Source organism: Podarcis erhardii, assembly GCF_964252035.2.
Source record: "Podarcis erhardii genome assembly, chromosome: 15".
In the NCBI taxonomy this organism is placed as follows: Eukaryota; Metazoa; Chordata; class Lepidosauria; order Squamata; family Lacertidae; genus Podarcis; species Podarcis erhardii.
The window spans coordinates 27,076,428-27,104,232 of NC_138505.1; the positions used below are offsets into that span (position 1 = coordinate 27,076,428).

Below are 27,805 nucleotides of genomic sequence, written 5' to 3' on the forward strand. Positions count from 1 at the left end.
TCTCTCCCCCCCCCCCCAAAACCTGTTGTAGATTGTTCTGAACTGTCCCCAGAGAGACCTCCTCACTTCCTGAGCCAGCCTTCATCCCCTTGGCTCATGGCACCCCTCCTATCTCATCTGCTCCGTCTTAAGTGCCCTTGTCCTCCTTCTCCAAATAACAGCACGTGGATAGGGTGGCCTACTTCTCTGAACCACTCATCAAATCATTTAAGGAGGTCAGCTTAGTTGGGGAGCCCCTTGGGACCCCCCCCCCTTACAGCCTCAAACTGTGGAAAAATTAGTGGCTGTTTTCCCAAGTGGATTTACTGTCTTATCATAGCTGCTGCCTTTTTTTTTTTTTTTTAAGGATCTCCCTTTTAAAACATCCCTGTGAGGTCCAGAGTTCTCAGGGGTTATGTAGGGAGCTGGACTTATCTAGAAGGACTTTAGGATTCAGGGGACCTTGAGCAGGTGGTTATTTCTCAGCTTCAGGTACCGAAAGCCTCACCATGACATTTTGAAGGCAAAAAAATAGAGAGAGAAGAAGCTAAAGATCTTGTTTCTTGCCACTACTTTCAGTTTAATTGTTGGTTATTGTAACTGTGCATTTATTTTAATCTTTTGCAAGCTGATTTGGGTGGCTCCCTTTTGGAGGAGGTAAATAGAGTTCACATTTGTGCATGCATACACATCGTCATCTAATAACTGGCCTGAAATCAGAGAACTTTGAATTAAAAAGTCATTTGTGGACAGCCAAAGAACTGCCTGTGTTAAGACTGGTGCTTTCACTAAAATAATTCTGATTAAGTTAATTCACTGAATTGGTTCAAAAGTATCTGAATTGCCCCTGCAAGTAGTTCCTATGTTTTCCAGGTAAAGTGAACATGAATTAAGTTCCCTTTGCAGTGGACCTTTCTGTGATTTTAAATTCAGTTTTGTAGCCATTGCTTTTACCATTTTTACCTGTTTGAAGAGTTATGCTGCTGTGTAAGCTTAAAGGTTACAAGGAAAAATAAATACAACAATCATTCATGTTTAATAATAATAGAAAAAAAAGACGCTAAAGAACACTAAGTAATTAAACAGCACCCTCTGGACTTAATGATTTTTCTTATTTCATAAAATTGCTTTTTTAAAAAAAACCTTGGTTTGTTAAAAACTAACAAACCTCAAAGCAGTTTAAGATCATTAGTAAAAACAATATAAATGTTCAGAAAGTTAAAACCAGCAATAAACTGAAAGCACATCAGCCATTCTAGACATCTGGGTAGGCTCAATAGGCAGGGAGTTCCAAACTGCAGATGCCGCCATACTAAAACATAGATGAACTTGGGTATGTTGCCTTCAAGATGGGTCCTCTTCTCCCCCCACTTTTGCCTGGACTGACAGAGCAAAGATGTTTACATGCCTGAGTCAGAAACGCCACCCACCATTCCTGCCCCTCAATGGGGCACAATCTCCTCTGAAGCTGTTCAGATTAAGCCTTGTTGGAGTTAGTGGGCACTGTGCAAAAGCACCCTGTTTGTGCCCAGTGGGTTCAGTCTGTCCGTTTCCCATTACAGTCCCACCCACCAAAAAAAAAATCCTCTGTGTGGGGCATGTGTCTGAACTGGCTGCTTGGTAGCCTCCTTATGTGCCTGTCGGATTCTCCCTATTGACATGAAGCTTTTGTTGTCATTTCAGATGCCCTTGAGAATATGATGGAGTCCCAGCAGCGAGACTCCAGTGCCCCAGGGAGATTTCACGTCGGGAGTGCTGAGTCCATGCTGCACATCCGTTCTGCTGGGGGCTATGCGCCGCAGAGGGCCCTCATAAACCCCTTTGCCCCCTCCAGGATGCCCATGAAACTCACATCGAACCGGAGGCGCTGGATGCACACCTTCCCCGTGGGTAAGGAGACGGAAGGCGAGGCTATTGTGGCAGATTGATTATTTGGGACTGTAGCTTCCACCGACTCCAGCCAGCATAGCCATGTTAGCTGAGGCTGATGGAAGTTTCAGCTCAGAACATCTGGAAGTTACTAGGCTTAGGGATGCTGGACTGGATCAGGGTTTCCCAAACTTGGGTCTCCAGCTGTTTTTGAACTACAACTCCCATCATCCTTAGCTAGTGGTCAGGAATGATGGGAATTGTACAGCGGTAGCTCGGGTTACAGATGCTTCAAGTTACAGACTCTGCTAACCCAGAAATAGTACCTCGGGTTAAGAAGTTTGCTTCAGGATGAGAACAGAAATTGTTTGGCAGCAGTGGGAGGCCCCATTAGCTAAAGTGGTACCTCAGGTTAAGAACAGTTACAGGTTAAGAACGGACCTCCGGAACGAATTAAGTTCTTAACCCGAGGTACCACCGTAGTCCCAAAACAGCTGGAGGCTGAAGTTTGGGAAACCCTGGGTTAGATGAACTCTTGGCCTGGTCCAGCAAGGTGCTTCTCATGTTTGGTTCAGGCTATTCATGTGAAAGATTGCACCCCTTTGACGAACTGCACATTTTTAGGCTGTGGCAAGAACAGCTCAGGGGACGCAGTGTAAACTCAGCCACCTCTGTGTTCGATTTGGTGGGAAATCGCTGCTTCAGATGCAATCTTGTGGCGTGGAGAGTCGGTGTGGAGTGTGGGAAGAGCTGGTTGGCAAATCAAGTGATAACTGAATCATGTGCTTGGGCAGGTCCTTCTGGAGAAGCCATCCAGATCCACCACCAGACACGCCAGAACATGGCCGAGATGCAGGGCAGTGGGCAGAGGGACTGGACCCACTCCTCTGCAGAACTGCTGGAGCTGGCCTATCACGAGGCAGCCGGGAGGTGAGGCTGCCCAAAGGGAACGCATAGGGGTGCTTTCCAACAAACTTACAACCAAAAGTGGGTCTCGTTGATGGAACTTTCAGGCGTTAGGTCCATAGCAAGTCTGATTCCACCTCAAATTACAGTGGTGCCTCGCAAGACGAAATTAATCCGTTCCGTGAGACTCTTCGTATAGCGTTTTTTTTGTCTTGCGAAGCAAGCCCATTGACAGCTTAGCGTATTAGCGCTATTAGCGGTTTAGTGGCTTTTAGCGGATCAGCTGATAAGCGGCTTAGTGGTTTAGGAAAAGGGGGGAAGGGGAAAAAACCCGCAGGAACTCACAAGACATTTCGTCTTGCGAAGCAAGCCCATAGGGAAATTTGTTTTGCGAAGCGCCTCCAAAACGGAAAACCCTTTCGTCTAGCGGGTTTTCCGTCTTGCGAGGCGTTCGTCTTGCGGGGCACCACTGTACTCTTTTTGGGGTGGGGGGGCTATAGTTTTAAAATTTGATTTTAAAAAGTATAAATATACAACAAAAAACAGTTCCGAATCCAAATATCGAGATTGCTCTGAATCTCCTGAATTCCCCCCATCCCTTCCATGGGTCCTAACGATATTTTTTTTACAGCTGCATATCAATACTTATCCAAATTTTTAATCCTTCTAAATTTTCCATACTTTCCATTACTTTACAAGTGTGGTTAAAATCCTGCTAATGTTTTAACCTGTTTACAAAGGTCTCGTAAATAAATTATAAACTTTTCCCATTCCTTGTTAAAGTTCTGGTCTTCTTGATTTCTGAGCTTCCCAGTTAATTTTGCCATTTCAGCATAGTCCATCAACTTGGTTTGCCATTCTTCTCTGGTTGCTACCTCAAATTACTCTTCTCTTGGCCTTTGCCTACAAATGTTTGGGCTGCAGCTCATTGTGCATTTGTAAGAACTCGATCTTTCAGCATGGCAGCACATACACGTTGGAACTCCCTGCCTATTGATATCAGGTGGGAGGAGCCCTCACTGTACCTTTTTCAAACACCTGCTTAAAACGTTTTTTAAAAAAAACACCTTAAAAGCCTCTCTAGACACATAGATGTTGACATGTTTTAATCTTCTTTTTTTCTTTTACTCTTAATTATCTTTAAACGCTTTCCTTTCCTTCTCTCCAGGCATGGAGTTGCTCATCATCCAGATGATGGCACTTCCTTCATGAGCTTCAGTGGCATGGAAGATTACTCTAACCAGCTCACTGGCAGCCATGCCACAGGTGATAATGGTTGGCACGAGGCGGGTGGCGGGCGGGCTTCGGTGATGATGCTAGCCTGTTCCAAAACTGACCCATAACATACACCTGTCTGGGCGTTCGTCGTGGAAGAGCAAATTGCAAGGGCTGTGAGCATTATGTCCCTGCAGTTAGTGCCCACGTGGTTAAACTGTGGAACTCACTCCCACAAGACGCAGTGATGGCCACCAACTTAAATTGCTTTAAAAGAGCATTAGACAAATCCATGGAGGAGAGGGCTATCAATGGCTACTAGCCATGATGGCTATGCTCTGCCTCCACGGCCAAAGGCAGCAATGCTTCTGAATCCCAGTTGCTGGAAGCCTCAGGAGGGGAGAGGGCTCTTGTGCTCAAATCCTGCTTGCTGAATTCTTCCTGTTGGAGGATCTGTTTGGGCACTGAGAGAACACAAGACTGGACTAGAAATGTTCTGTGGCTCACGAAAGCCCTCTCTGCACCTCCTGTCATGGCGGAGGTCTTTTGTCAGTGAATTTCTACTCAATATTGACCCAGAGTAGATTCCAACATATAGTTAGCAAAGTAAAAACTTAAACACGTTGCAGGATTCCCAAGAAAATAGACCAGAGGCAATTAATATTTCATTCAGCAGAGCTTTACTGCTACTGAAGGCAAATGAGCATAACGGTCACAAATCCAATACATTCAGGATTGGCACTGTCCATGAGAAATCCAGTTGCAGCAGACTTAACTTAAACTTAACAATAACTTATAATAAGACTAAAACCTTAACACTATGTGTGCTATATATAGAACACCACACCAGAAGGAAAGAGAGATAGAAAAGAGTGAGACACAGGCTTCTTCCGGCCTCACTATTATAGTCAGCATGACCTTGACAGAAAGAGATAACAGAACCAGTTTAAACCAGTTGTGCTCAGCTTCTCTGAAGGAATAACCCAAACAGCATGAACTTTCTGATTGTTTCTTTCCCACAGAGAAGTTCCCAGAAGCTTCCAGAACCCTTTTGAATTTATTAGAATAGGAAAGATAAGATAAGATCATAAGATCAATACTCTCTGTACTAAGAAATGCAAGCTGACATCTTTCCCCTTCTTTCAGGAATGAATGCCCGAAGCCAGAACAAGGACTCCCTGGAGAGCGCCGTCTCTAACTCTCCAGATCCGAGTAAGAGCAGTGATGACAGGGTTGGGGAGGAGGAGGAGGTTGGTCTGTGTAGATGAGGGCAAAAGCGAGAGAAGCACTTCCAGAGTCCCAAGGGCTCCCGATCGCCTCCAGTTCCTTTTGCTCCCTCTCTCCAAAGTCGTAAGTTTTGGGATAGGGCTTTCCTTCTGTTTGGGATTTTTCCATACGGAAGCTGTGGGGACACAGTCCCACAGAGGAAGGCTTCTGGTTGCTCAGTGACCGGATCTTCAGCTGTCTGGAACATCCCAGAATATTTGTCTGAGAGCGAGCAATACTAACCACAGCGTTTAAATAAATCTGCCTGGGTGAGGGAACTGGGGGATGCGGGTGGCGCTGTGGGTTAAACCACAGAGCCTAGGACTTGCTGATCAGAAGGTTGGTGGTTCGAATCTCTGCGACGGGGTGAGCTCCCGTTGCTCGGTCCCTGCTCCTGCCAACCTAGCAGTTCGAAAGCACGTCAAAGTGCAAGTAGATAAATAAATTCTGCTCTGGTTCTCCAGAAGCGGCTTAGTCATGCTGGCCACATGACCTGGAAGCTGTACGCCGGCTCCCTCGGCCAATAAAGTGAGATGAGCGCCGCAACACCAGAGTCGGTCACGACTGGACCTAATGGTCAGGAGTCCATTTACCCTTTACTTTAAGGGAACTGGTGCAAAGGGTTGTTTGACTGTCTCCTCATTTACTATCTGTGAACCACGAGCAGGGCAAATGTATTGTTAAACAGAGACTAATGAATGTTGGTCTGTGAGAAGTTGGGGGGGGCAGCATCCCCCTCCTGGGACCTTATCTTCTCCCCCTGGCATCCCCGTCTGGGTTGCTGGGTTCACCATGTCTTAATTCTAAGAACAGGGTGACATACTTAACTGGGTTTTCTGTTCCTGCATACAGGAAAGCTTTCTCCTTGACACACTTGAGTGCCTTGATATTGAAGCTTTTAGAAGGCAGACGTAATAAAGTTGCTGGACAGTCCTTGCAATAATGAAGAGGCAGTTTTACATCTCCTTTTCAAATGCAGTTTTTATTGAGGAGGTTTGGAGGTGGATGGAAAAAACTGCTGTATCCTCTTGCACAGACTTTGCCAGGTTGCCCGTTCAGAGTCCTTTGTGGGACTGTTTTATCGGAGGGCTGCGATTCTTCAGTCACAGAATCAACTGCAAAATTCTTAAATGGAAGGATTTTGCTTAGGTGGCCTGTGATTGTTTTTTGCGTTTCCCCCTCAGAGAGAGCTGTGAGGCTCTGGCAAATTGCAGCCGTTCTGGGTGGAGACCAGAGCACAGTCTGTGCCCTGGGATGGAAAGAGTGAAGCTAGATTGCTCATGCTTTGGAACCTGAGTACAATTCCCACTCCACAACAAAAAACTTTGGTCCTAGGGCTTGATCTGCCTGCCATTTAAAAGTTGGTCTCTGTGTAAATTTGCCTTCTGTTTGGATTTATTGTGCCCATCTTCTGTGATCAATAATATCTGCCAAGCCCAGAGTGTCTTGCGAGGCTCACTCCGATGCAGGAATTTGCCCTTGATGGCTTAGCCTTGGAACATAGGTAGGACTTGAGGGAAGTGTTTCTCTGAGCATGTGTAGAGTGCTTTTCCCTCATGGATGTGGGAACCAGCCCAAGTAGCTGCTCTGACAAACTTGGATGGCAGGAGATGAGCCCCGCGAACCCAGGAACCCTCTCCTGGGTGCAGATGCCGTTCTCCCCTTAGATTGGCTTATGTCTTTCATGCTGTTGAGCCAGACTTACGCATCTGGAATGTGGGAGAGAGCACTATGGGAAAATGAGTCCCCCATCTTCATCTCCTCCTTCTGCACCTGTCAGCTGGCTCAGAAGGTGCAAAGAATGTCCTGCCCTGGCCACTAGGCTGGGGGTGCAGAGGGGCTTTTGGCAGAGGAGTCTCGATGCAGCCCGTGCCCAGAGTCTGGAGCAACTGGCTGCTTTGATCCTGTGAGCTCTGCTTCCTGGGAAGCTGCTCCCCTTTTAGGGCAAATGGGGGGCACTGCGCCACCAGCCATATCCTCCCATGTCTGCCTTCCTTCTTACTGGGTGGCTCTGCCTGCCTTTGGCCTGGGTGCCTCCTACCACTGGCCTCCCTGCCAGTTCCACCCACTGGCAAGGGTCACCCCAGCAAGATCCCCCTTTTCACTATTCCCCCAGATCCCTTCTTACCTCCCTGTGCTGCTCATTCTTTCCTTTTAATTTTTTCCCCATGCTTCCTTTTCCTGCTGCTGCTGCTGCTGCTGCTCTAATGAGTGTGCAACTTCTGCTGGGTGCAGGACGCTCTGCTGCCCTCTCTTAGCCCTCCTCTCTTTCTCTGGCACTTTGACACAGGAGGGGAAGGGTCTTCACCCTCTCCTGTTCTGGGCTTGGAATATGGGTGTTGTCCTGCACTTCTTCATTCATTCGCCTCGGGATGCTTTTAATAGCTGTTGTTGTTTTTTAATTCCTGCAGCTGCTGTATTGATTCGAGTTTACAAATCAAAAGGCGAATTGAACTGTTAATTAACTTTATTTTTATTCCCAGTTGCATGATGGGAGTGAATCGGCATGGCCACTGTGTTGTTTAACAAACTCTGTCTTTCTTTCCCTACCTTCCTCCCCTCTTCCTCGAACCCTCCTCCTACCTCATTTTCCCATCCTGAACAATTTTCATTCTCCTGCCCCATGCAAATCTTTCTTTCTTTCTTTCTTTCTTTCTTTCTTTCTTTCTTTCTTTCTTTCTTTCTCTCTCTCTCTCTCTCTCTCTCTCTCTCTCTCTCTCTCCCTTCCTTCCTTCCTTCCTTCCTTCCTTCCTTCCCTTTTCCCATTTTTTGCTTCTGTGGCACCTTATTCTCCTCCTCCTCCTCTCTCTTTTTTCTCTCTCTCTCCTTCCTCCCTCACACTGATGCCCAACCCACCCCCATTGCCTTCCGCCCGGTGACGAAACGAGGCAGTTCTGACGCTGTCTGCTCCCCCCGTAGTGCCAGGCTTCTGTTGTACAGTCGGGGTGGACTGGAAGTCTCTTACCACGCCCGCCTGCCTCCCCCTCACCACGGATTATTTCCCGGACCGCCAGAGCCTTCAGAACGACTACACCGAAGGGTGCTATGACCTGCTGCCCGAAGCAGATCTGGACAGGTACGCTTACCCTGTGGCTGAAATCTGAGAGCTGTCCCTGTCCCATTGGGTGCTTTGGGATGCTGAACTGACTGGGCTAGGCTGGGCCTGGCCACCAGTGGCTGGAGAAATAGCAAGCAATTGGAAGGGCAGGGGGGTCACGGCCAGACCATCTTCTTCCAGGTAGTGCCCCTGGTGGTGAACATGAGATGAGCCCTGCTGAATCAGGCCCATGGCCCATCTAGTCCAGCCTCCTGCCCTCACAGTGGCCAACCAGATGCCTTCTTCTGGGAAACCCCACAAGCAGGACTTGAACAACAAGAGCCCCCTCCCCTCCTGGTGTGAGGCAGAGCATAGCTGTCATGACTAGGAACTGCCAGTAGTCCTCTCCCCAACAAATTTGCCCAATCTTCTTCTTTTTTTCCTTCAAATTTTTTTATTCTTTTTATAACACAAATAAACAATAAAAATGTGAAGATTTTTGTGGTAAAAGTAAGTGTGATAAAGGGATGCGGGTGGCGCTGTGGGTTAAACCACAGAGCCTAGGACTTGCTGATCAGAAGGTCAGCGGTTCGAATCCCCGCAACGGGGTGAGCTCCCATTGCTCGGTCCCTGCTCCTGCCAACCTAGCAGTTCGAAAGCATATCAAAGTGCAAGTAGATAAATAGGTACCACTCCGGCGGGAAGGTAAATGGCGTTTATGTGCGCTGCTATGGTTCGCCAGAAGTGGCTTAGTCATGCTGGCCACATGACCCGGAAGCTGTACGCCGGCTCCCTCTGCCAGTAAAGCGAGATGAGCGCCGCAACCCAGAGTCGGCCACGACTGGACCTAATGGTCAGGGGTCCCTTTACCCTTTGAGTGCGATAAAAAAAATGGTTAAAAATTATGATATATGAAACTGCTAAAGATGAGGTAAAATGAAAATCAGTCGGGGGACTTGGGGAAGCTCACCTAACAATGTTTAGAAAAAATAAGGATAAGACAAGAATTTGTTTGTATTGTTTGTATGTCCAATCCTCTTTTAAAGCCATCCAAACTGGCGGCCATCACTGCCTCCCGTGGCGGCATATTCCGCAGTGCTGCATAAAGGAAGACTTCTAGAATCTTCCAGCCTCCCCCTTCATGCAGAAAGCCGTCTGGTTGGCTGCTGTGGGAAGAGGGTGGTGCCTGATTGGCTGCCTGAGGTGGGGGACAACTCACTGCCTGCCTTTTTCCTTCTCAGGAGGGACGAGGAAGGTGTGCAGATGACGGCCCAGCAAGTGTTTGAGGAGTTCATATGCCAGAGGCTCATGCAGGGCTACCAGCTCATCGTGCAAAGCAAGCCTCAGAAGCCGCCTGCAGCCGTCCAGCCGCCTCTCAGCAGCAGCCCCTTGTACAGCAGAGGTGAGGGCCTGCCCAAGACCCTCTCTTCCTCCTCCTCCTCCTCCTCCATTTTAAGGAGGGAGATTAATGAGTTCAGATTAGCCCTTTGCTGACTTGGAAATGCAGATAAAATAAAAAAAAAAGGCGGACATTCAGCCCTTGTATATCAACGGGGAACGGGTGGAGAGGGTGGCGGAATTCAGGTTTTTGGGAGTGACTATCGATCAGGGCATGACTTGGAGCGCAAATACCACTGCTCTGGTGAAGAAGGCCCAGCAGATAATTTATTTCCTCAGACTTTTAAAGAAGAACAATCTGAGTGAGAGACTGCTGGTGTCCTTCTACCGAGGCTCCATAGAGAGCATTCTCACATACTATATTTGTGCCTGGTTCTCCAGCTGTACAGCTAGGAAGAGGAAGGTGCTCCAGAAGGTCATAACCACAGCCCAAAGGATTATTGGTCATCCCCTCCCATCTTTGGAAGAACTGTACGGTTCCCGTTGTCTTAGGAAAGCAAACAATATCCTGCAGGATGCATCTCACCCGGGACACAGTCTGTTTGTACTACTGCCTTCTGGCAGGAGATACAGAAACATCAAGTCAAGGACAAATAGACTGAAAAATAGTTTCTACCCAAGAGCTGTGGCCTTCTTAAATGCAGTAACTCGATAGTGTGACCTGGGAGTTTGATGGGTGTGGGTGTGGGTGTGGCTGGAATGTGGTTTGTTTGGTTGTTGTTGTTGTTTTGCTTTCGTTGTTTTTAAGGGATGGCATCCAATTTCGTTGCACTTGTGCAATGTTGCACTTGTGTAATGACAATAAAGAATCTATCTATCTATCTATCTATCTATCAGATGAGCAATGGTGGGAGACCAGCCCTCTTCCCAGGCTGTGCCTCTGCAACACCCCTCACCAGCCTTGCTTTGAACCCTCCCGGAGTGTTTTTGCCTGGCTGGGATGTGTCATTGAACTCCGATTGTGTCTCTGGCTTGCCGGATGGAGGGGAGAGATGGTGGCAGTGCATGCATGTGTAGAAAGCAGCCTACTGTACAGAGTTAAAATGCTTCTGTGTTTTTATTGCTGCAAACCACTTTGATATATACGGTATATATATTTATTTACGATATATTTGATATTTATTTATTTATTTACGATACCCTTCCTACAAACCAGGCCTCGTGTCACGAATCCGGGCTGAAGAGGAGGACCAGTACTGGCTGAGCATGGGCCGCACCTTCCACAAAGTGATATTGAAGGACAAAATCATTACCGTCACTCGGTATTTGCCAAAGTGAGTAACTTTGGCAGCCTTAGATCAGGAGTGAGGAACCCTTTTTGGCTCTGTGGGCCAAAATCCATCCTTTCTTCCTTCTGTCAAATCTGATTGAGAGGTGGGTTGTACCACCCACCCGTCAGAATCCCTTGCATGAGGTTTCCAGGTTTGGGAACCATAGCGCAAGGGGCGTTGCCAGCCATACACTTTCCAAGCCTCCCACGCTTCTCCTTTCCATCTTGGATGACGGAACAAGTCCCTCTCCTACAAGGCACAGTGTTTGGTTCGTTATATATAGAGGGTGAGGTGATCTTCTGGGTACTGATCTTCAGATGGAACTCTAGTGCCAATGTGGACTAGCTGCTTGGCTTTAAAAAATATGAAAATAAAAAAGCTTGTGGGTTTGAGTTGCCAAGGTTTTCTCTGTTCTCTTTAGGTATCCGTATGAATCAGCCCAGATAAACTACACCTACAGCCTGTGCCCTTCCCACTCTGACTCTGAGTTTGTCTCTTGCTGGGTTGAGTTTTCCCATGAGAGGTTAGAGGAATACAAATGGAATTACCTGGACCAGTACATCTGCTCCGCAGGTTCAGAGGATTTCAGGTAAGTGCTGAGCAGCCTTCAATGACCTGGTGCTCTCCAGGCACGTTTGAAATTCACCACGTGCATTTTGCACCTGGCTATTGGCCACTTGCAACCAAGTGAAAATTCCTGAGTGCCAGGATGGTGCCTGACGTCTCCACCATCAGGAGGTGCATGCCTGGGGATCCTTGGATTTTCCCTGTTTTCACACACGTAACAACACATCCTATAGAATTCTACCTATGATATTTTATCTGCATGATCGGAACAAATTTCAGGAACCAAAAAGTTGCATTGAAAAATAGGACTTTCGAGCCGTCCGGCCACAAAATGGCAACAAGAACTTCTGTTTTGGCAACTGTAACATTTGGTACTTAGCTTATATATCTGAGTTTTTAACACTGATCTCCAGCTGTGTCCGATATCAGTTCCTCAGAAGAATAGGGTGAACTCCTAAAGCAACATAAAAGTGTTTCTTCTGACACTTTTAGGCTTGTTTTCTCCTAGTTATTTGGGCAATTTGTCTATGTCTGGCTGGCTGCTCCCTATATTGTGTGGAAAACGTACTTGTGTTGGATTTGTGTGTGTTCTGGTTGTGACTGCTCTGCATCTTTTTTTAATGTAACAGATTTATTTTGCTTTGTTTTGTTTTTTAAAAAAGAAGCCCACAACTCTGGTCTCTGCAGTGTGGCAGCAACCCGATACAGCCGATGCAGCTCCTGCATCAAGCTTGAGAAGGAGATGCTTCGATGGGGATCTTTTTGTGTGCAGCCAGAGGGAGCCATGTTGACCTCTGGGCTGCAGGCTGGCCAGCAGCCCCTTTGCCTGGTTGCCCCACGTGGCCAGGAAGCATCCCCTCCTGGCACCCAAATTCTGAAGTAGCATGAGAGTTTGGCTCCTCCTTTTCTGCCAGGCTGCAAGGGGTGAGCACAGATGGGTAGGAAGAGGTGTAGAAATCTGTAAAATATGTTTGCAAGGTTGGTTGACTGATACAGTGGTGCCCCACAAGACAAATGCCTCGCAAGACGGAAAACCCGCTAGATGAAAGGGTTTTCCGTTTTGGAGGCGCTTCGCAAAACGAATTTCCCTATGGGCTTGCTTCGCAAGACGAAAATGTCTTGCGAGTTCCTGCGGGTTTTTTTCCCTTTTCCCCCCTTTTTCTAAGCCGCTAAGCCGCTTATCAGCTGATCCGATAAGCCGATAAGCCGCTAAAAGCCGCTAAGCCGCTAATAGCGATAATCCGCTAAGCCGTAAATGGGCTTGCTTCGCAAGACGAAAAAACCGCTAGACGAAGAGACTCGCGGAACGGATTAATTTCATCTTGCGAGGCACCACTGTACTTAACTCAATTTGAGCAGCTTGGCAGACGTTTGCTGTACATGACATAGAATCGGAAAATTTTAGAATTGGGAAGGGTCATCCTGCAAGGCAGGAATCACGGCCAAAGAATCCCTGACAGATGTCCATCCAACTTCTTGTTCTTCTCCAGTGAAGGAGAGTCCACCACCTTCCAAGGGAACTTGTTCCAGTGTCGAATGTCTCTCACCACCTGGCAGTTCTTCCTAATCTTTAGTTGGAATCTTCTTTATAGTGGTACCTCGGGTTACAGACGCCAGTGTGGTGTAGTGGTTAAGAGCGGTAGACACGTAATCTGGGGAACCGGGTTCGATTCCCCGCTCCTCCACATGCAGCTGCTGGGTAACCTTGGGTTGGTCACATTTCTTTGAAGTCTCTTAGCCCCACTCTCCTCACAGAGTGTTTGTTGTGGGGGAGGAAGGGAAAGGAGAATGTTAGCCGCTTTGAGACTCCTTTAGGTAGTGATAAAGCGGGATATCAAATCCAAACTCTTCTCTTCTTCAGGTTACAGACTCCGCTAACCCAGAAATGGTACCTCGGGTTAAGAACTTTGCTTCAGCATGAGAACAGAAATTGTGCTCTGGTGGTGCAGTGGCAGTGGGAGGCCCCATTAGCTAAAGTGGTACCTCAGGTTAAGAACAGTTTCATGTTAAGAATGGACCTCCAGAATGAATTAAGTTCTTAACCCGAGGTACCACTGTATTATCCAAAGACATATGCACATTATGATTTCCATGTGTTTCTCCACCCCACCCCCCTTGGCTTCCCCACTTCCCCCCAGTCTCATTGAGTCGCTGAAATTCTGGCGGACTCGCTTCCTGCTGCTGCCGGCCTGCATCAGTGCCACGAAGCGCATCATGGAGGGCGAGGCGCACTGCGACGTCTACGGGGGCAAGGCTCGCTCGGACGAGGAGGAGTGGCAGCTCCTCGATGGCTTCATCCGCTTTGTGGAGGGGCTGAACCGCATCCGCAGGCGCCACCGGTCGGACCGGATGATCCGGGTGAGCCGGTAACCTGAGCCAGCGCTCTGTGAATTTTTGTGGGCCCGTTCACACATTCTGCAAGGCGTATCGGGGCCTTGCGGCCAGCGTGCTGACTTTCGGCAGGGAGCTGCTGCCAGCCCCAGCTCCCTCGCGAGCCTACCTGCTTGTGATGCTCGTCGGTCTTTGTACCACTTGCGCTTTTTCTCCACACCCTTCCCAAATTAAAATACTCATGGGAGTCAAACAGGTATAAAAATGATGTAACAAGTTCCTAGTGGAGACTCGAGCTGAGGAGCAATTTCTCTAAACACGGTCCTACAGTTGAAGAGCTACTGAAACATCATGTGACTTAATACCTGTGGCTCCATGGTAGAGTATAGGCCTCTCCCCACAACATGGGAGTTACATTCCCAGGTAACACACATGTGCATGAAATTGTGTATAGTGGGGAACAGCCTCTAAAAAGCCCGTAAACATGCTCTAAACCTCTGGAAACACTTGGGGGAAAAAACCTTTAAAAAACCAGCAGCACTTACCAGACTGGCATGAATCACTCCCTACAAACCATTCTCGAACTCCCAACTCTCCACAGGCCTCAAAGGTCAGTGCAAAGGCTTATGGGGTTGAAGTTGCCAAGGCTAACCATTTCCCCGCTCTTTTTGCGCCAGTTTGCAGTTTAAACCGATTAATGGTTTCCCAGTGCTGCACGTATGCCGCGTGCGAGTCAAAACACACGTAACTGGGGAGACTCCTGTACCGGCTCTGCATTCAGAAAGTCCCAGGTTCAGTCTCTATTGGCATATCCAGACTCCCTGCCTTAAAAGCTAAGGAACCACTGCCAGCCAGTGTAGGGAGTACTGAGCTAGCCAGACCAATACTCTTGACGTAGTATAAGTCAGATTACGATGTTCTTGTGACCTTTTTGTTTTCTCTCTGTGTTTCCCCCTCTTCCCTTCCCATTGCCCCCCAATGATCCCTTTCCATTTAGAAAGGGACCACTATGAAAGGCTTGCAGATGGCGGGTCCGCTTTCCGCTCATTCTTTGGAACCGTCCGGGCCTCCCCCTCTGGGTAAGAAGGGGACCTCTGCGCTCTCAGCTCTGCTGGAGATGGAAGCCAGCCAAAAGTGAGTTGGGACACTAAGCAATGTGTTGAGTGTCATGAATTATTTTATGGATTTAACAGAAATGTTATAAGGAGTTAAGTATTTTAGTTTTAACGTTAAAATAAGGTTAAAAAAAATGTTATGTATAATATGATAGAGAATAGAGAAAGATGGAAAGGATTTGCTGAAACAACTAGTAGAAGTGGAGAACAAAAAGGGAGGTGAGAGGAGGTCAAGGAAACAAGGGAATGAAAGAAAGAGTTGCGAAAAGGAGGAATCTAATTTTTTTTTTAATTGTTTTTGATTTGTTTTATTTAGGGTTAGGGTTAGGGAGTGGGTTTTTTTAGTTTAGTTTATAGTGATTAGGTTGTGTTTTGTACTGTTCTTATGTTGTATTCTATTGTATATTTTTTTCCTGTTCTTTCTTCTTTTGTGTTTTTTTTCCTTTGCTTCTGTTTTTTCTTCTTTTAAAAGTAATAAATATTATTTTAAAAAAATGAGTGTCATGAATTATTTTTTTAAAAAATAGTTTTTATTAAGAATTTCAACATAACAAATTATCAAAAACATATCATCTTCATTTCCCCCCTCCCCAAGAAAAACCCTCCCTCCCACCCACCCCCAGACCTCCCTCAGCTCCTCTCTCCGGTTTTTCAACACATATTATTCTCTGCATATTAAAAAATTGTAAAGATCCTTAAATTATCTCTCTATTATGTTTACAATAATAGATGTATGTATGTTTATTCAAAGAGTGTCATGAATTCTACTCATATTGATCCAGAGCAAATTCCAGGGTATAATTAGCAGAGTAAAATCTAAAACACGTTGCTGGATTCCCAAAGGCATAGACTAGAGGCAATTAATATTCCACCCAGCAGACCTTTACTGCTACTGGAAGGCAAATGAGCATAACGGTCACAAATCCAATACATTCAGGATTGGCACTGTCCATAAGAAATCCAGTTGCAGCAGACTTAACTTAAACTTAACAATAACTTATAATAAGAGTAAAACCTTAACACTAAGTGTACTATGTACAGAACACCACAGCAGAAGGAAAAAGAGATAGAAAAGAGTGAGTCCCAGGCTCCTTCTGGCCTTATTATTATAGTCAGCATGACCTTGACAGAAAGAGATAACAGAACCAGTTTAAACCAGCTGTGCTCAGCTTCTCTGAAGGAATAACCCAAACATCATGAACCTTCTGCTTGTTTCAGGCAGAATAGGAACTTACGTGTCAGCTAGAAACTTCCAGCTTGCACCTGTTTGTATCGTGCAGAGAAGCTTCCAGAACCCTCTTGAATTAATTAGAATAGGAAAAATCTCTCCACATATAGGAAAGATCTCTCCACATCAGATCAATAATTTCTGAACCAGAGCAACCGACGTGACTTTGTGCAACAGGCCACATTCTGCACAGAAACACACATGCACGTTGAAAGGGTCGAGTGGGCAGGCAAACTGTTCTTGTGGTTACTTCCCGCAAATAAGAAGTGTGAGTTCATCCCTCTGTTCTGCCTACACTTTCTTCTCCAGGACCCTGGGAGAGCAGCAGGCAGCAGCAGCACTTGCTGGGAAGAGCTCCAGCCAGCCAGCCGAGAACAGCAGCAGCATGGCCATGACACCGACGTATGTGGACAGTCCACGCAAGGTAAGGACACGGCCTCTGGGGCTTGGTTTCAAAGAGGCCACGTTTGCCCCATGCATGTTGCTGGCATGGACCCATCTGCTAACTCTTCCAGCCAAGCTGTAGCCTCACTCACTCCATGCGGGGTCATGATTCTGTTGTCTGTGTGAGGGAATTCCAGAGGGTTTGACCACACCATCCGGGAAAACGTAAAGAGACACAATGAGGAATCTTGAGTGGTGTCTGTAACAGCTTCCGGTTTGGATGACTTTAAAAGCGGGGTTCGTCCCATTCACTGGGGACAAGACCATCAGCGGCTGCAAGCCAGTGATAGCTGTGCTCTCCCTCCTCTGTCAGAAGCAGTACACTGAGGAACCACAAGTGGGGAGAGCACTGCTACGTTCAGGTCCTGCTTGTGGTTGTCTTCTCTTTGGACTAGATGGGCCATTGGCCTGATCCAGCAGGCTCTTCTTGTGTTCTTACATGTGTAGGTAGCCTTGTGCAAACGAGTGTCTGTGAGGAACTATTTGCAGCCCTTCCACTTCATCATAATCCATCCAGTCCCTTTGGCTTGGTCCAGCTGCTGTGTTTTTGTTTCGGTTTTACACTGGCTTCTTCAAAACTTAACAAAAACACGGGTGGACAGGGAGTTTCTCTGGGTCAGCCAGGCTACCTGGATTTGTGCATCCTTTAAAGGAGAGAGGGTGCAGGTGTGAAACAGGGAGCCAGTTTGGAAAGGACGTCGGACGGCCGTCCTCTCAAGCCTTTGTAAATGTTTGCCATGCTGAAGGGCCTTTGCGTTGGTGTTTCATTGTGATCTATCGGCTGTGCGGAGCAGTTAACCAGGTTGAAATTAAAATAAGCTGAATTTGTTGGCATTCTATACCTTTTCTGATCACATTGTCAGCCTGGATAGCTCAGTTGGTTAGAGCGTGGTGGTGCCAGGGTTGCAGGTTCGATCCCCATATGGCAGTGGTGGCCAAACTTGACCCTCCATCTGTTTTGGAACTACAGTTCCTATCATCCCTGGCCACTGGTCCTGTTAGCTAGGGATGATGGGAGTTGTAGTCCCTGTAGGCCCACGTTTGGCCACCACTGCCATTTGGGTACAGCTGTATAGTCCTGCAATACAGGGCATTGGACTAGATGATCCTCAGGGTCCCTTCCATTTCTAAATTCTGTGATTCTATGAAGGGCAGAGGATTGGAGCTCTTGGGAGTTCTAAAAGTGCATCGCATTATTATCCCAGTATTGCAGAGAATGGGCTGAAGCTGAAACCCAGTGCCTTGCTTCTGCTACCAACTAGCAAAGTAGCCCCAGGCAAGGTTTAAGATGGAGTTAATGCAGTTCCCATGCTTAGTCACACCATGCTAGGAGTTACCTTGGCTATTAAGACCCAGGTTGCGTATCTAGGAAACTGCTGCACCAAGAAAGGCATTAGATGCACCATCATGGAGCAAAGGCTGATCACATGTGAAAAACCTGGAGAAACTCCACCCTCCCAGTGAAACTGAGAAATAAAGTTATGCATGGCAAGGAGAGATGCTGCAGCTCATGGACATACAGTGAAACTGAATGCTGGAGAATTCAGGATGGGTGAAAGAAAGTCCTTTTTCACACAAGAGTTAAACTTCCAGAGGCAATGATGGCCAACAGCTTATGAGAGTCTTTGAAAGAGGATTCAACAAATCGATGGAGGGGGATAAGGCTATGTTCTCACTCCACTGGTGGAGACAGTAAATGCCTCTGGATACCAGTTGCTAGAAACCACAGAAGGGAAGAGCTCTGTTGTTGTACTCAAGTCCTGCTTGTGGGTTTCCCTTGGCAACATACAGTAGACCTCCCCGCTCCAGGAAAGACACCCCCTTGCGCCCCTTCCCCATACTTTGAATGGATGATGTGCTTGCAGGAAAGCGGGCATGTTTTGCATGCCTTCCCATTGCTATGCAACCTTCCTTGCTTCTTGAAATTAAGAGCCCCCATGCTGTTATGCTAGGACCTTGTGGTCAGGGCAGTGGAAAAGTCCAGAATGTGGACAGGGATTGAGCACAAAATTTGGTTTGCTTGGAATCTCAGCTTGCTTGCTTGCTTGCTTGCTTGCTTGCTTGCTTGCTTGCTTGCTTGCCCATTTGTTTGAAGGGCAAGTTTCTAGCCCTCATGCCTGAGAGGAAAGCATGTGGGAGATGCCTGACGAAATCCCAGACACCAGAGGAATGGTGGAGTTAGATGTTTAATGCCTGCAAGAAGCATCTGTGTCATTTCGCTCTTCCCGTGGCAAGCAAAGCAGATTCAAGATGCAGAGGTCACGCATGCTGCAGACTCCTGCTTTCTTCAGTGCAGAATTTTGATTCCCAGGGTGCATGGATCCCTAATGACTTTGTTTTCAGGGTGCTGAAGCCCTCCTGGCCCAGCATGCAGTGCTTCAAAGTGCTTGCTCTTTTCACCCTGGGGGAGACCCCTCTCTGGGTGCTGGAGGTGTTTCCTCCCCCTTCCTTGCCGCCTCCTTTACCCTTCCTCCTCTTCCTGATGGTGACAGTTCTGCACAAACGTGTGTCTTCCTCCCCCATCTTGTTCCTGCTGCTGCCACCCACGGCTTTTTGCTCTGATGCCTTCAGGATGGGACCTTCTTTGTGGAGTATGTCCGGAGCCCACGCACAGCATCTGCCTTCCACACGCAGGTCAGTTTCCTGACAGGCCCTTGCTGCCCCTTGCTGCAGCTGGTCTTTTTAGCGGAGCCCCATTATCTCTCCCTCTGCTACCACTTCCCTTCTGCTCTTCCTGGGTGCTTATGGAACTCCCTCCCACTGGAGGCAGTGATGCTGGGATTGCTTTAAAAGAGGGTTAGGCAAAACAACAGAGGAGAATAAGGATATAATAATAATAATAATAATAATAATAATAATAATAATAATATAAATAAATAAAATTTATTTATATCCCGCCCTCCCCAGTTGAAGCTGGGCTCAGGGTGGCTAACAACAATAAAATAATGCAACATTCTAAAATCATTTTAAAAATTACTCCAAATCAAATTGATGGCAACCATCGGGCTAGCCACTGTGAAGTTCTGTGAAGATTGCCAAAGGAGAGAATCAGGCTGTGCCCTAGCCAAAGGCTTGGTGGAACAGCTCTGTCTTGCAGGCCCTGCGGAAAGATGTCAAGTCCCGCAGGGCCCTAATCTCTTGTGGCAGAGCCTTCCACCAGATCGGAGCCACAGCTGAAAAAGCCCTGGCTCTGGTTGAGGCCAGCCTAACCTCTCTGTGGCCCAGGATCTCCAAGATGTTTTTGTTTGAAGACCGTAAGGTCCTCCGTGGGACATACCAGGAGAGGCGCTCCCGTAGGTACAAGGGTCCTAGGCCGTATAGGGCTTTAAAGGTTAAAACCAGCACCTTAAATCTGATCCTGTACTCCACAGGAGCCAGTGCAGCTGGTATAGCACCGGGTGAATGTGATCTCGCAGCGAGGACCCTGTAAGGAGTCTCGCCGCGGCATTCTGCACCCGCTGGAGTTTCTGGGTCAGTCTCAAGGGCAGCCCCACATAGAGCGAGTTACAATAATCCAGTCTGGAGGTGACCGTCGCATGGATCACAGTGGCTAGGTCAGGGCAAGATATCAATGGCCACCGGCCATGACAGTTCTGCTCTGCCTCCACGGTCGGAGGCAGCGATGCTTCTAAATGCCAGTTTCTGCAAACCACAGGAAGGGAGACTCCTCTTGCACTCATCCCCTGCTTGCAGGTTTCCCAGAAGGGGCAACTGGTTGGCCTCCTTGAGGAACTGGAGGCTGGGCTAGATGGGCCACTGGCCTGATGTCCTCTCTCCTATTGGGCCCTGAGGGTTCTGCATCCCAGGAGGCTCACACCCTCTTCTGTGGCCAGGCAAGACCTTTTTTTCGGTGTGTGACCTGCTTCTAACAGTTTTGAGAGGCAGAGGATGCTGGAATTGCAGGAGGTGGAGGGAGGGAGGGAGGACGAATTTTAATCTGCCATTGGGAACATGCAGTACCGGTTAATATATAATGAGAGCTGTTCGTTCCTCTTCAGAGAAAGCTGGAGGGGATCCAGGGCGAGGCTGGCTCTGCAATTCCAAGCAGAGCATCTGTTCCTCCTGGCTGCTGAGACAGTGTCATGTAGGTGGTGAGGGGGGAGGGTGTGAGGGTGTGAAGTGCGGGCAGCGGGGAGGTGTCACATAAGCTGGGCCTGCAGGAAGCCATCCGTCCCCAGGTGGGGAGGGGGCTGCAATGCCGCTATTCGTTCCTCTTTCCCCCACCCTCCCTTTTTAATGGTTTTTTGTTGCCTTCTTGCAAAGTGAAATAAGAGTCAATAGAACTTAAATAACTGCTTAAATAACCTGAAGAGGGTTTCTTGTGTTCAGAAAGATAATGAAGGTTGCAAATCACTCGACTGTGGTGTGAATTGAAACGCCTCTGGGAAAACAAAAAACAGATTGTCTCTCAACTCAGAACCCTGATTTAGAGATGGTGGTGGAGGGTTTTGAAAGCGGCTGAGATTTTATTTATTTGTTGCCTTCATCTCCCACCTTTTTCTCCAAGGAGCTCAAGGTCAGGTCAAGGTCAAGGAGCTCATGCTCAGCCAAGGAACTCAAGGTCAAGGAGCTCATGCTCAGCCAAGAGCATAAGGTCAAACAGATTCCTCACTGGCCTTGCAGACAACTTTGTTGTCCAGAAAGTGGGAGAAGCAACAAGAGGAACAGCCATTTTAGATCTGGTCCTAACCAATGTTGATGACCTGGTTAGTGGGGTAGAAGTGGAAGGATCATTAGGCGTGAGTGATCATGCTCTTCTGAAGTTTACTATACAGCGGAAAGGAGCAGCCAAGCATACTAGGACTCAATTTCTTGACTTTAAGAAAGCCGACTTCATAAAACTTAGGGAAGTGCTGGGTGAGATCCCATGGACAGTAATACTAAAAGGAAAGGGAGTTCATGATGGCTGGGAGTTTGTTAAGAGGGAGATAGTAAAAGCACAACTTCAGGCAATACCAATGAGACGGAAACATGGAAGGTGCCTAAAGAAGCCAGGGTGGCTATCTAAAGAACTTTTAACTGAGTTAAGATTAAAAAAGGATGTGTACAAAAAATGGAAAAGGGGGGAAACCACCAAAGAGGAATTCAAACAAATAGCCAGCATGTGTAGACACAAAGTCAGAAAAGCTAAAGCACAGAATGAACTCAGGCTTGCTAGAGAGGTTAAAAGCAACAAAAAAGGCTTTTATGGCTATGTTCATAGCAAAAGGAAGAAGAAAGAAACAGTGGGGTCACTCAGAGGAGAAGATGGTGAAATGCAAACAGAGGACACAGAAAGGGCTGAACTCCTCAATGCCTTCTTTGCCTCAGTCTTCTCCGATAAAGAAAACAATGCCCGACCTGAAGAATTTGGAGCAAATGATTCAGCCGAGGAAACACAGCCCAGAATAACTAAGGAGATAGTACAAGAATACTTGGCTAGTTTAGATGTATTCAAGTCTCCAGGGCCAGATGAACTGCATCCAAGAGTATTAAAAGAACTGGCAGATGTGATCTCAGAACCACTGGCAGTCATCTTTGAGAATTCCTGGAGAACAGGCGAAGTCCCGGCAGACTGGAGGAGGGCAAATGTTGTCCCTATTTTCAAAAAGGGGAAAAGAGAGGACCCAAATAATTACCGCCCAGTCAGTCTGACATCAATACCAGGGAAGATTCTGGAGCAGATCATTAAGCAAACTGTGAGCACCTAGAAAGGAATGCTGTGATCACCAATAGTCAGCATGGATTTCTGAAAAATAAGTCATGTCAGACTAACCTGATCTCGTTTTTTGACAGAATTACAACCCTGGTAGATGAAGGGAACGCAGTGGATGTAGCCTACCTTGATTTCAGCAAGGCATTTGACAAGGTGCCCCATGATATTCTTGTAAAGAAGCTGGTAAAATGCGGTCTTGACTATGCTACCACTCAGTGGATTTGTAACTGGCTGACTGACCGAACCCAAAGGGTGCTCATCAATGGTTTCTATTCATCCTGGAGAAGAGTGACTAGTGGGGTGCCACAGGGTTCTGTCTTGGGCCCGGTCTTATTCAACATCTTTATCAACGACTTGGATGATGGACTCAAGGGCATCCTGATCAAATTTGCAGATGACACCAAACTGGGAGGGGTGGCTAACACCCCAGAGGACAGGATCACACTTCAAAACGACCTTGACAGATTAGAGAACTGGGCCCAAACAAACAAGATGAATTTTAACAGGGAGAAATGTAAAGTATTGCACTTGGGCAAAAAAAATGAGAGGTACAAATACAAGATGGGTGACACCCGGCTTGAGAGCAGTACATGTGAAAAGGATCTAGGAGTCTTGGTTGACCACAAACTTGACATGAGCCAACAGTGTGACGCGGCAGCTAAAAAAGCCAATGCAATTCTGGGCTGCATCAATAGGAGTATAGCATCTAGATCAAGGGAAGTAATAGTGCCACTGTATTCTGCTCTGTTCAGACCTCACCTGGAGTACTGTGTCCAGTTCTGGGCACCACAGTTCAAGAAGGACACTGACAAACTGGAACGTGTCCAGAGGAGGGCAACCAAAATGGTCAAAGGCCTGGAAACGATGCCTTATGAAGAACGGCTAAGGGAGCTGGGCATGTTTAGCCTGGAGAAGAGGAGGTTAAGGGGTGATATGATAGCCATGTTCAAATATATAAAAGGATGTCACATAGAGGAGAGAGAAAGGTTGTTTTCTGCTGCTCCAGAGAAGCGGGCACGGAGCAATGGATCCAAACTACAAGAAAGAAGATTCCACCTAAACATTAGGAAGAACTTCCTGACAGTAAGAGCTGTTTGACAGTGGAATTTGCTGCCAAGGAGTGTGGTGGAGTCTCCTTCTTTGGAGGTCTTTAAGCAGAGGCTTGACAACCATATGTCAGGAGTGCTCTGATGGCGTTTCCTGCTTGGCAGGGGGTTGGACTCAATGGCCCTTGTGGTCTCTTCTAACTCTATGATTATATGATTCTAGGTGACATACATGGTTCCCCCTTTCCTCATTGAATCCCCACAACACCTCTGTGAGGTAGGACAGGTAGGGACAGACCTGAGGCCAGGCCCAGTGAGCTTTGTCGTTGAGTGGGAAGTTGACCCCTAGTCTCCCAGGTCCAAGTTGGATGCTCTACCACTGAACCACCCCTTCAAAGGAATTAGGAGGATGGTATCCGTTAATGATTGCTTATGAAATTAGATGGAAGTTTTGCTCAGCGTCGGAACAGATTCATAGTTGCTCAAGACAATCATTAATTTTAAGACCTTAATTTGGACTGTGATGGCTCCCTCTCTTCCCTTAGCCCCGCTGCCGGCTGAGGCCTTCAGTTCTTCATTTTTGCACATGCACCCCAGTGCCTCATCTACCAAAGCTTTGACATACTGTGTTGTTAGCAGCAGATGGGATCCGTTTTGGGGGCAGCTGGCCTCGTTTTGACGCGGAGGCTTTTGAGGCTCGCATTCCTTCCAGAAGGTTCTTTGTTGTTCATTCCACCGCAACTCCCAAGCCTTCCCTTGGATCATCCCACTTTCCAGACCTTGGGCGGGGGGGGAAATGTTCTGTGTCATCACACAAGCTGCAAGCCCGACTGGTCGGAGGGGAGGAGGAGGAGAATGTCTCAGCTCCTCTCCCCTTCCCCGAAAACTCAAATTTTATGTTATTACACTTCAAACCACCTTTTTTTTCCTCTTAAGGAGCTCCAGGTGACATACATGATTCCTCACCTCCTCATTTAACCCCCTCCCCCTAACAGCCCTGTGAGATACCGTATTTTTCGCTCTATAAGACGCACTTTCCCCCTCCTGAAACGTATGGGGAAATGTGTGTGTGTCTTATGGAGCGAATGCAGGCTGCGCAGCTATCCCAGAAGCCAGAAGAGCAAGAGGGATTGGTGCGCAGCGATCCCTCCTGCTCTTCTAGCTTCAGGGATAGCCACGCAAAGCCTCTTGAGCGCAGCTGGAGCGCTCCTCCCTCTTCGCTCAAGAGGCTTTGCGTTGCTTTCTTTTTTCTTGTTTTCCTCCTCTAAAAACTAGGTGTGTCTTATGGTCGGGTGCATCTTGTGCAGCGAAAAATACAGTAGCTTGGGCTACGAGGCAGTGATTGGCCCATCCAAGGTCACACGCCTAGTGGGCTTCATAGTTAAGCGGGGATTCGAACCCTGGTCTCCCACATCCTAGTTCCAACATACTAACCACTACACTGCACTGGCTCTCTTGAGGGCTTATCTTAAACAGAAGAGGCAACTCGCACAATTTCGTAATCCAGGGTTCTGGTTTTTTCAGTAAAGTTGTGAAACACAAAACACTTCCCATGAGCTGAGAGGAAGCAGTAAGTGTCCCAAGAAAGGAGCAAAACTGGAGGCAGCAGCGCTTTCCGGAGACCAGTTGTTGGAAACCTCGGGAAGAGAGATGGCTCTGGTGCTTGGGTCCTGCTTGGGGTTCTGGTTGGCCCCTGTGAGAACAGGATGCTAGACTAAATGGTCAGTTGGCTTCATTCAGCCGGCCTCTTCTTAATGTTATTCTGTGGACCCTGAACGCCGCTGCCAGATAGGTTTGCCTCTCATCACCTCGTGACAGGATTCCTCTCCAGGGAATGTGGAAGGGGCCACAGAGCGGCCATTCCCAGCACCCTTAGCAAACCACAATTCCCAGGATTCTTTGAGGGCAGCCATGTGCTTTTGATGATCATCTGCGCAATTGCACTTGTGGTGCTGCGCTCTGCAAAATACCACAGGGTGGTGACTCCAAAATGGGCACTTCCCAGCACTCTGAAATGCCTTCTACCATAGGCAAAGCATCATGTATTGGTTGCTCCAGGTGTCTTCTAAAGTCTAATCTTCTTGCCCAGGTTTTCCCTGATCCAGAACCTGAAATTACTGAATGTCTGTTTCTATAATACTGTTTTCATGTTTTGTATCTCTGAGGTTGTTGGTTTTTTTAAAAAAAGTATTGGGTTTTTATGTCGTATTTATATATAGCTTTTCAATATCAGTCGGTTTAGATTAATGCTGCTAAATTAAATAAATGAATTGTGCCCACAGAGGAGTTGCCTTTCTTTCCCTCCTCAGGTCTCAATTGATCAGACAGCCCCTGCCATTCTCGAGGGCGTTGCGCTGAGCAACGCAAGCCAGTCCACAGACAGGAGCATCAGCCAAGCCTTTGCCAGCTCCCAGAACTTAGGAGACCAGGGATCTGCCACATCTGGTTCCATTGAGAACAGGTGAGTCGGTTGCCACAGGTAAAAAGGCTCGTTGTTGGCCTGTCTGGTCTGTATACCTACGAAATTGCCTTTCCCCATACATTCCCACTCGGCCACTCTGATCAGCGGAACTGTGCCACATAACAACTGTTCCTCATTTGTAAGAAATAGATTTAATTTTTTTAGTGTGGCAGCACCTAGACTTTGGAACTCCCTGCCACTTGAGATCAGGCAGAAACCTGCGCTATATTCTTTTCGGCACCGCTTAAATACATTTTTGTTAAGACAAGCCTATCCAGATGTTTAGAGAGTCGGTGCAAGTTTTAATCGGCTTTTTATTGTTATTTTAACTTTTTGAAAGTGGTTGTTTTTCTCGTTGATAATTTGATCGTCTTTTTTGTAAACTGCTTTGAGAGGTTTAAAAACAAACAAATAAAGCGTTGTATAAATTTTATGAAATAAATGTAATAAAATAAATCTCCGGGGCTGTCCCAGTCTTGAGATGACGCAGCTATATTGTCTAGAGTTAACTTTTTGTAAGATCTGTACGGGCAGCAGAGCGACTGTACCTGAACCACAGAAGCTGGTAGGTGTTTAGGCTCCTGCTTTCCGAAAGCCCTGGCATGGCTTTGAAAGGAGAACAAACTTTTGATAATGGAGAGAGACTGAAGGAGAGAGACAAAGGTAGAGATAAGAAAGTCCTGCTTCATGCAGCGCATAGCTAGTTAAACTATGGGACAGGAAGCAGTGAAGTCCACAAACCTAGGCTGGGTTTTAAAGCAGATTACACAAATTCCCTTACTGATGACTACAGTGGTACCTCGGGTTAAGTACTTAATTCGTTCCGGAGGTCAGTTCTTAACCTGAAACTGTACTTAACCTGAAGCACCACTTTAGCTAATGGGGCCTCCTGCTGCTGCTGCGTTGCCAGAGCACGATTTCTGTTCTCATCCTGAAGCTAAGTTCTTATCCCAAGGTAATATTTCTGGGTTAGTGGAGTCTGTAACCTGAAGCGTATGTAGTATGTAACCCGAGGTACCACTGTACTAGCTATGATGGCTGTGCTGTGCCTCCTTGTTTGGAGGGCAGCAATGCTTCTGAATACCAGTTCCTGGAAACCACAGGAGGGGATACGGCCCTTGTGTTCAGGTCCTGCTTGTAGGCTTCCCATTGGGGCATCTTGTTGGCCAATGAAAGGAGAGGAGGACGGACTCCCCGCCCCACCCCTGCTTGGCCTGATCCAGCAGCTTTCTCTTACGTTTGAAGCAGCTGAAGGACCTTAAGTAGTTAGGGAAGGCTGCCTGAAATGAGCCAAATTGAGCTGGTGGCTAAATATATTTATATAGTGTGTGTGTTTTTTAACTTTGCAGCTCTCAGCCATCCTCAGCAAGCTCCCTGACCTCATCCTCTACTTTGATAGAGATCCTTGAAGCCATGAAGCACCCCACGTAAGAGCAACCTCTCTCTCTCTCTCTCGCCTCTTAGGCAGTCAACAAGGAGCTACCCCATGCAGAGTTAGGTCATGGGTCCATCTAGCTCAGTATTGTCCACACTGGCTGGCAGAGACTCCAGGGTTTCAGATGGGGGGGGGGTTGTCTCTCCCATTTCTACCTAGAGATGCTGTCAGAACTTTAACCTGGGGGCCTTCTGCTTGCAAAGCAGATGCTATGGCCTTGCCCCTAAAAATAAGATTTCTAGCCCTCAAGCTTCTGAATAAAAGGCCAATATAACTGGGAAGCAGCCTCATACAGAGTGTTGCAGGAGCGTGCCAGTCAGTAATAAAGAGTTGGAGTTAACTCGTTATTTCCAAAAGCACGAATTCCACAGACTTGGTTGAGTGTCAGGCCTAGTGAACAGAGCAGCTCATTCCTGCTGGTCTTACTCCATGAAAATCAGTTGCCAAGACTGAAAGTCCCTGCTTCCTCACAGCCCATCTAAGTCCCTTCCTCTCCAGGGCTTTTTCCAAGCAATTGGAGACTGTGCCTGCATGCATCCAAC

At 47.3% G+C, this 27,805-nt stretch overlaps 1 protein-coding gene and 1 long non-coding RNA gene across 9 annotated transcripts in view; both read left to right on the forward strand.

Moving 5' to 3' along the window:
• The window catches only part of DEPDC5 (DEP domain containing 5, GATOR1 subcomplex subunit), a 186,270-nt gene that overhangs the window by 18,361 nt on the left and 140,104 nt on the right, over positions 1–27,805 (forward strand). For 5 of the 8 annotated variants that reach the window (XM_081842735.1, XM_081842741.1, XM_081842737.1 and 2 more), the window contains exons 22-35: positions 1,663–1,869; positions 2,643–2,778; positions 3,923–4,020; positions 5,116–5,181; positions 8,128–8,311; positions 9,514–9,674; positions 10,827–10,944; positions 11,363–11,530; positions 13,647–13,866; positions 14,837–14,973; positions 16,492–16,606; positions 19,198–19,260; positions 25,677–25,828; positions 27,178–27,255. In XM_081842735.1, the coding sequence (XP_081698861.1) occupies positions 1,663–1,869; positions 2,643–2,778; positions 3,923–4,020; positions 5,116–5,181; positions 8,128–8,311; positions 9,514–9,674; positions 10,827–10,944; positions 11,363–11,530; positions 13,647–13,866; positions 14,837–14,973; positions 16,492–16,606; positions 19,198–19,260; positions 25,677–25,828; positions 27,178–27,255 (1,903 nt within the window). The remainder of the gene's footprint in view (positions 1–1,662; positions 1,870–2,642; positions 2,779–3,922; positions 4,021–5,115; positions 5,182–8,127; positions 8,312–9,513; positions 9,675–10,826; positions 10,945–11,362; positions 11,531–13,646; positions 13,867–14,836; positions 14,974–16,491; positions 16,607–19,197; positions 19,261–25,676; positions 25,829–27,177; positions 27,256–27,805) is intronic. The other 3 variants (XM_081842739.1, XM_081842740.1, XM_081842742.1) reach the window with 3 other exon arrangements.
• On the forward strand, positions 20,197–25,538 carry LOC309330951. The gene is made up of 2 exons (XR_014151663.1): positions 20,197–21,142; positions 23,591–25,538. It is a non-coding gene; the product is annotated as an uncharacterized lncRNA (long non-coding RNA).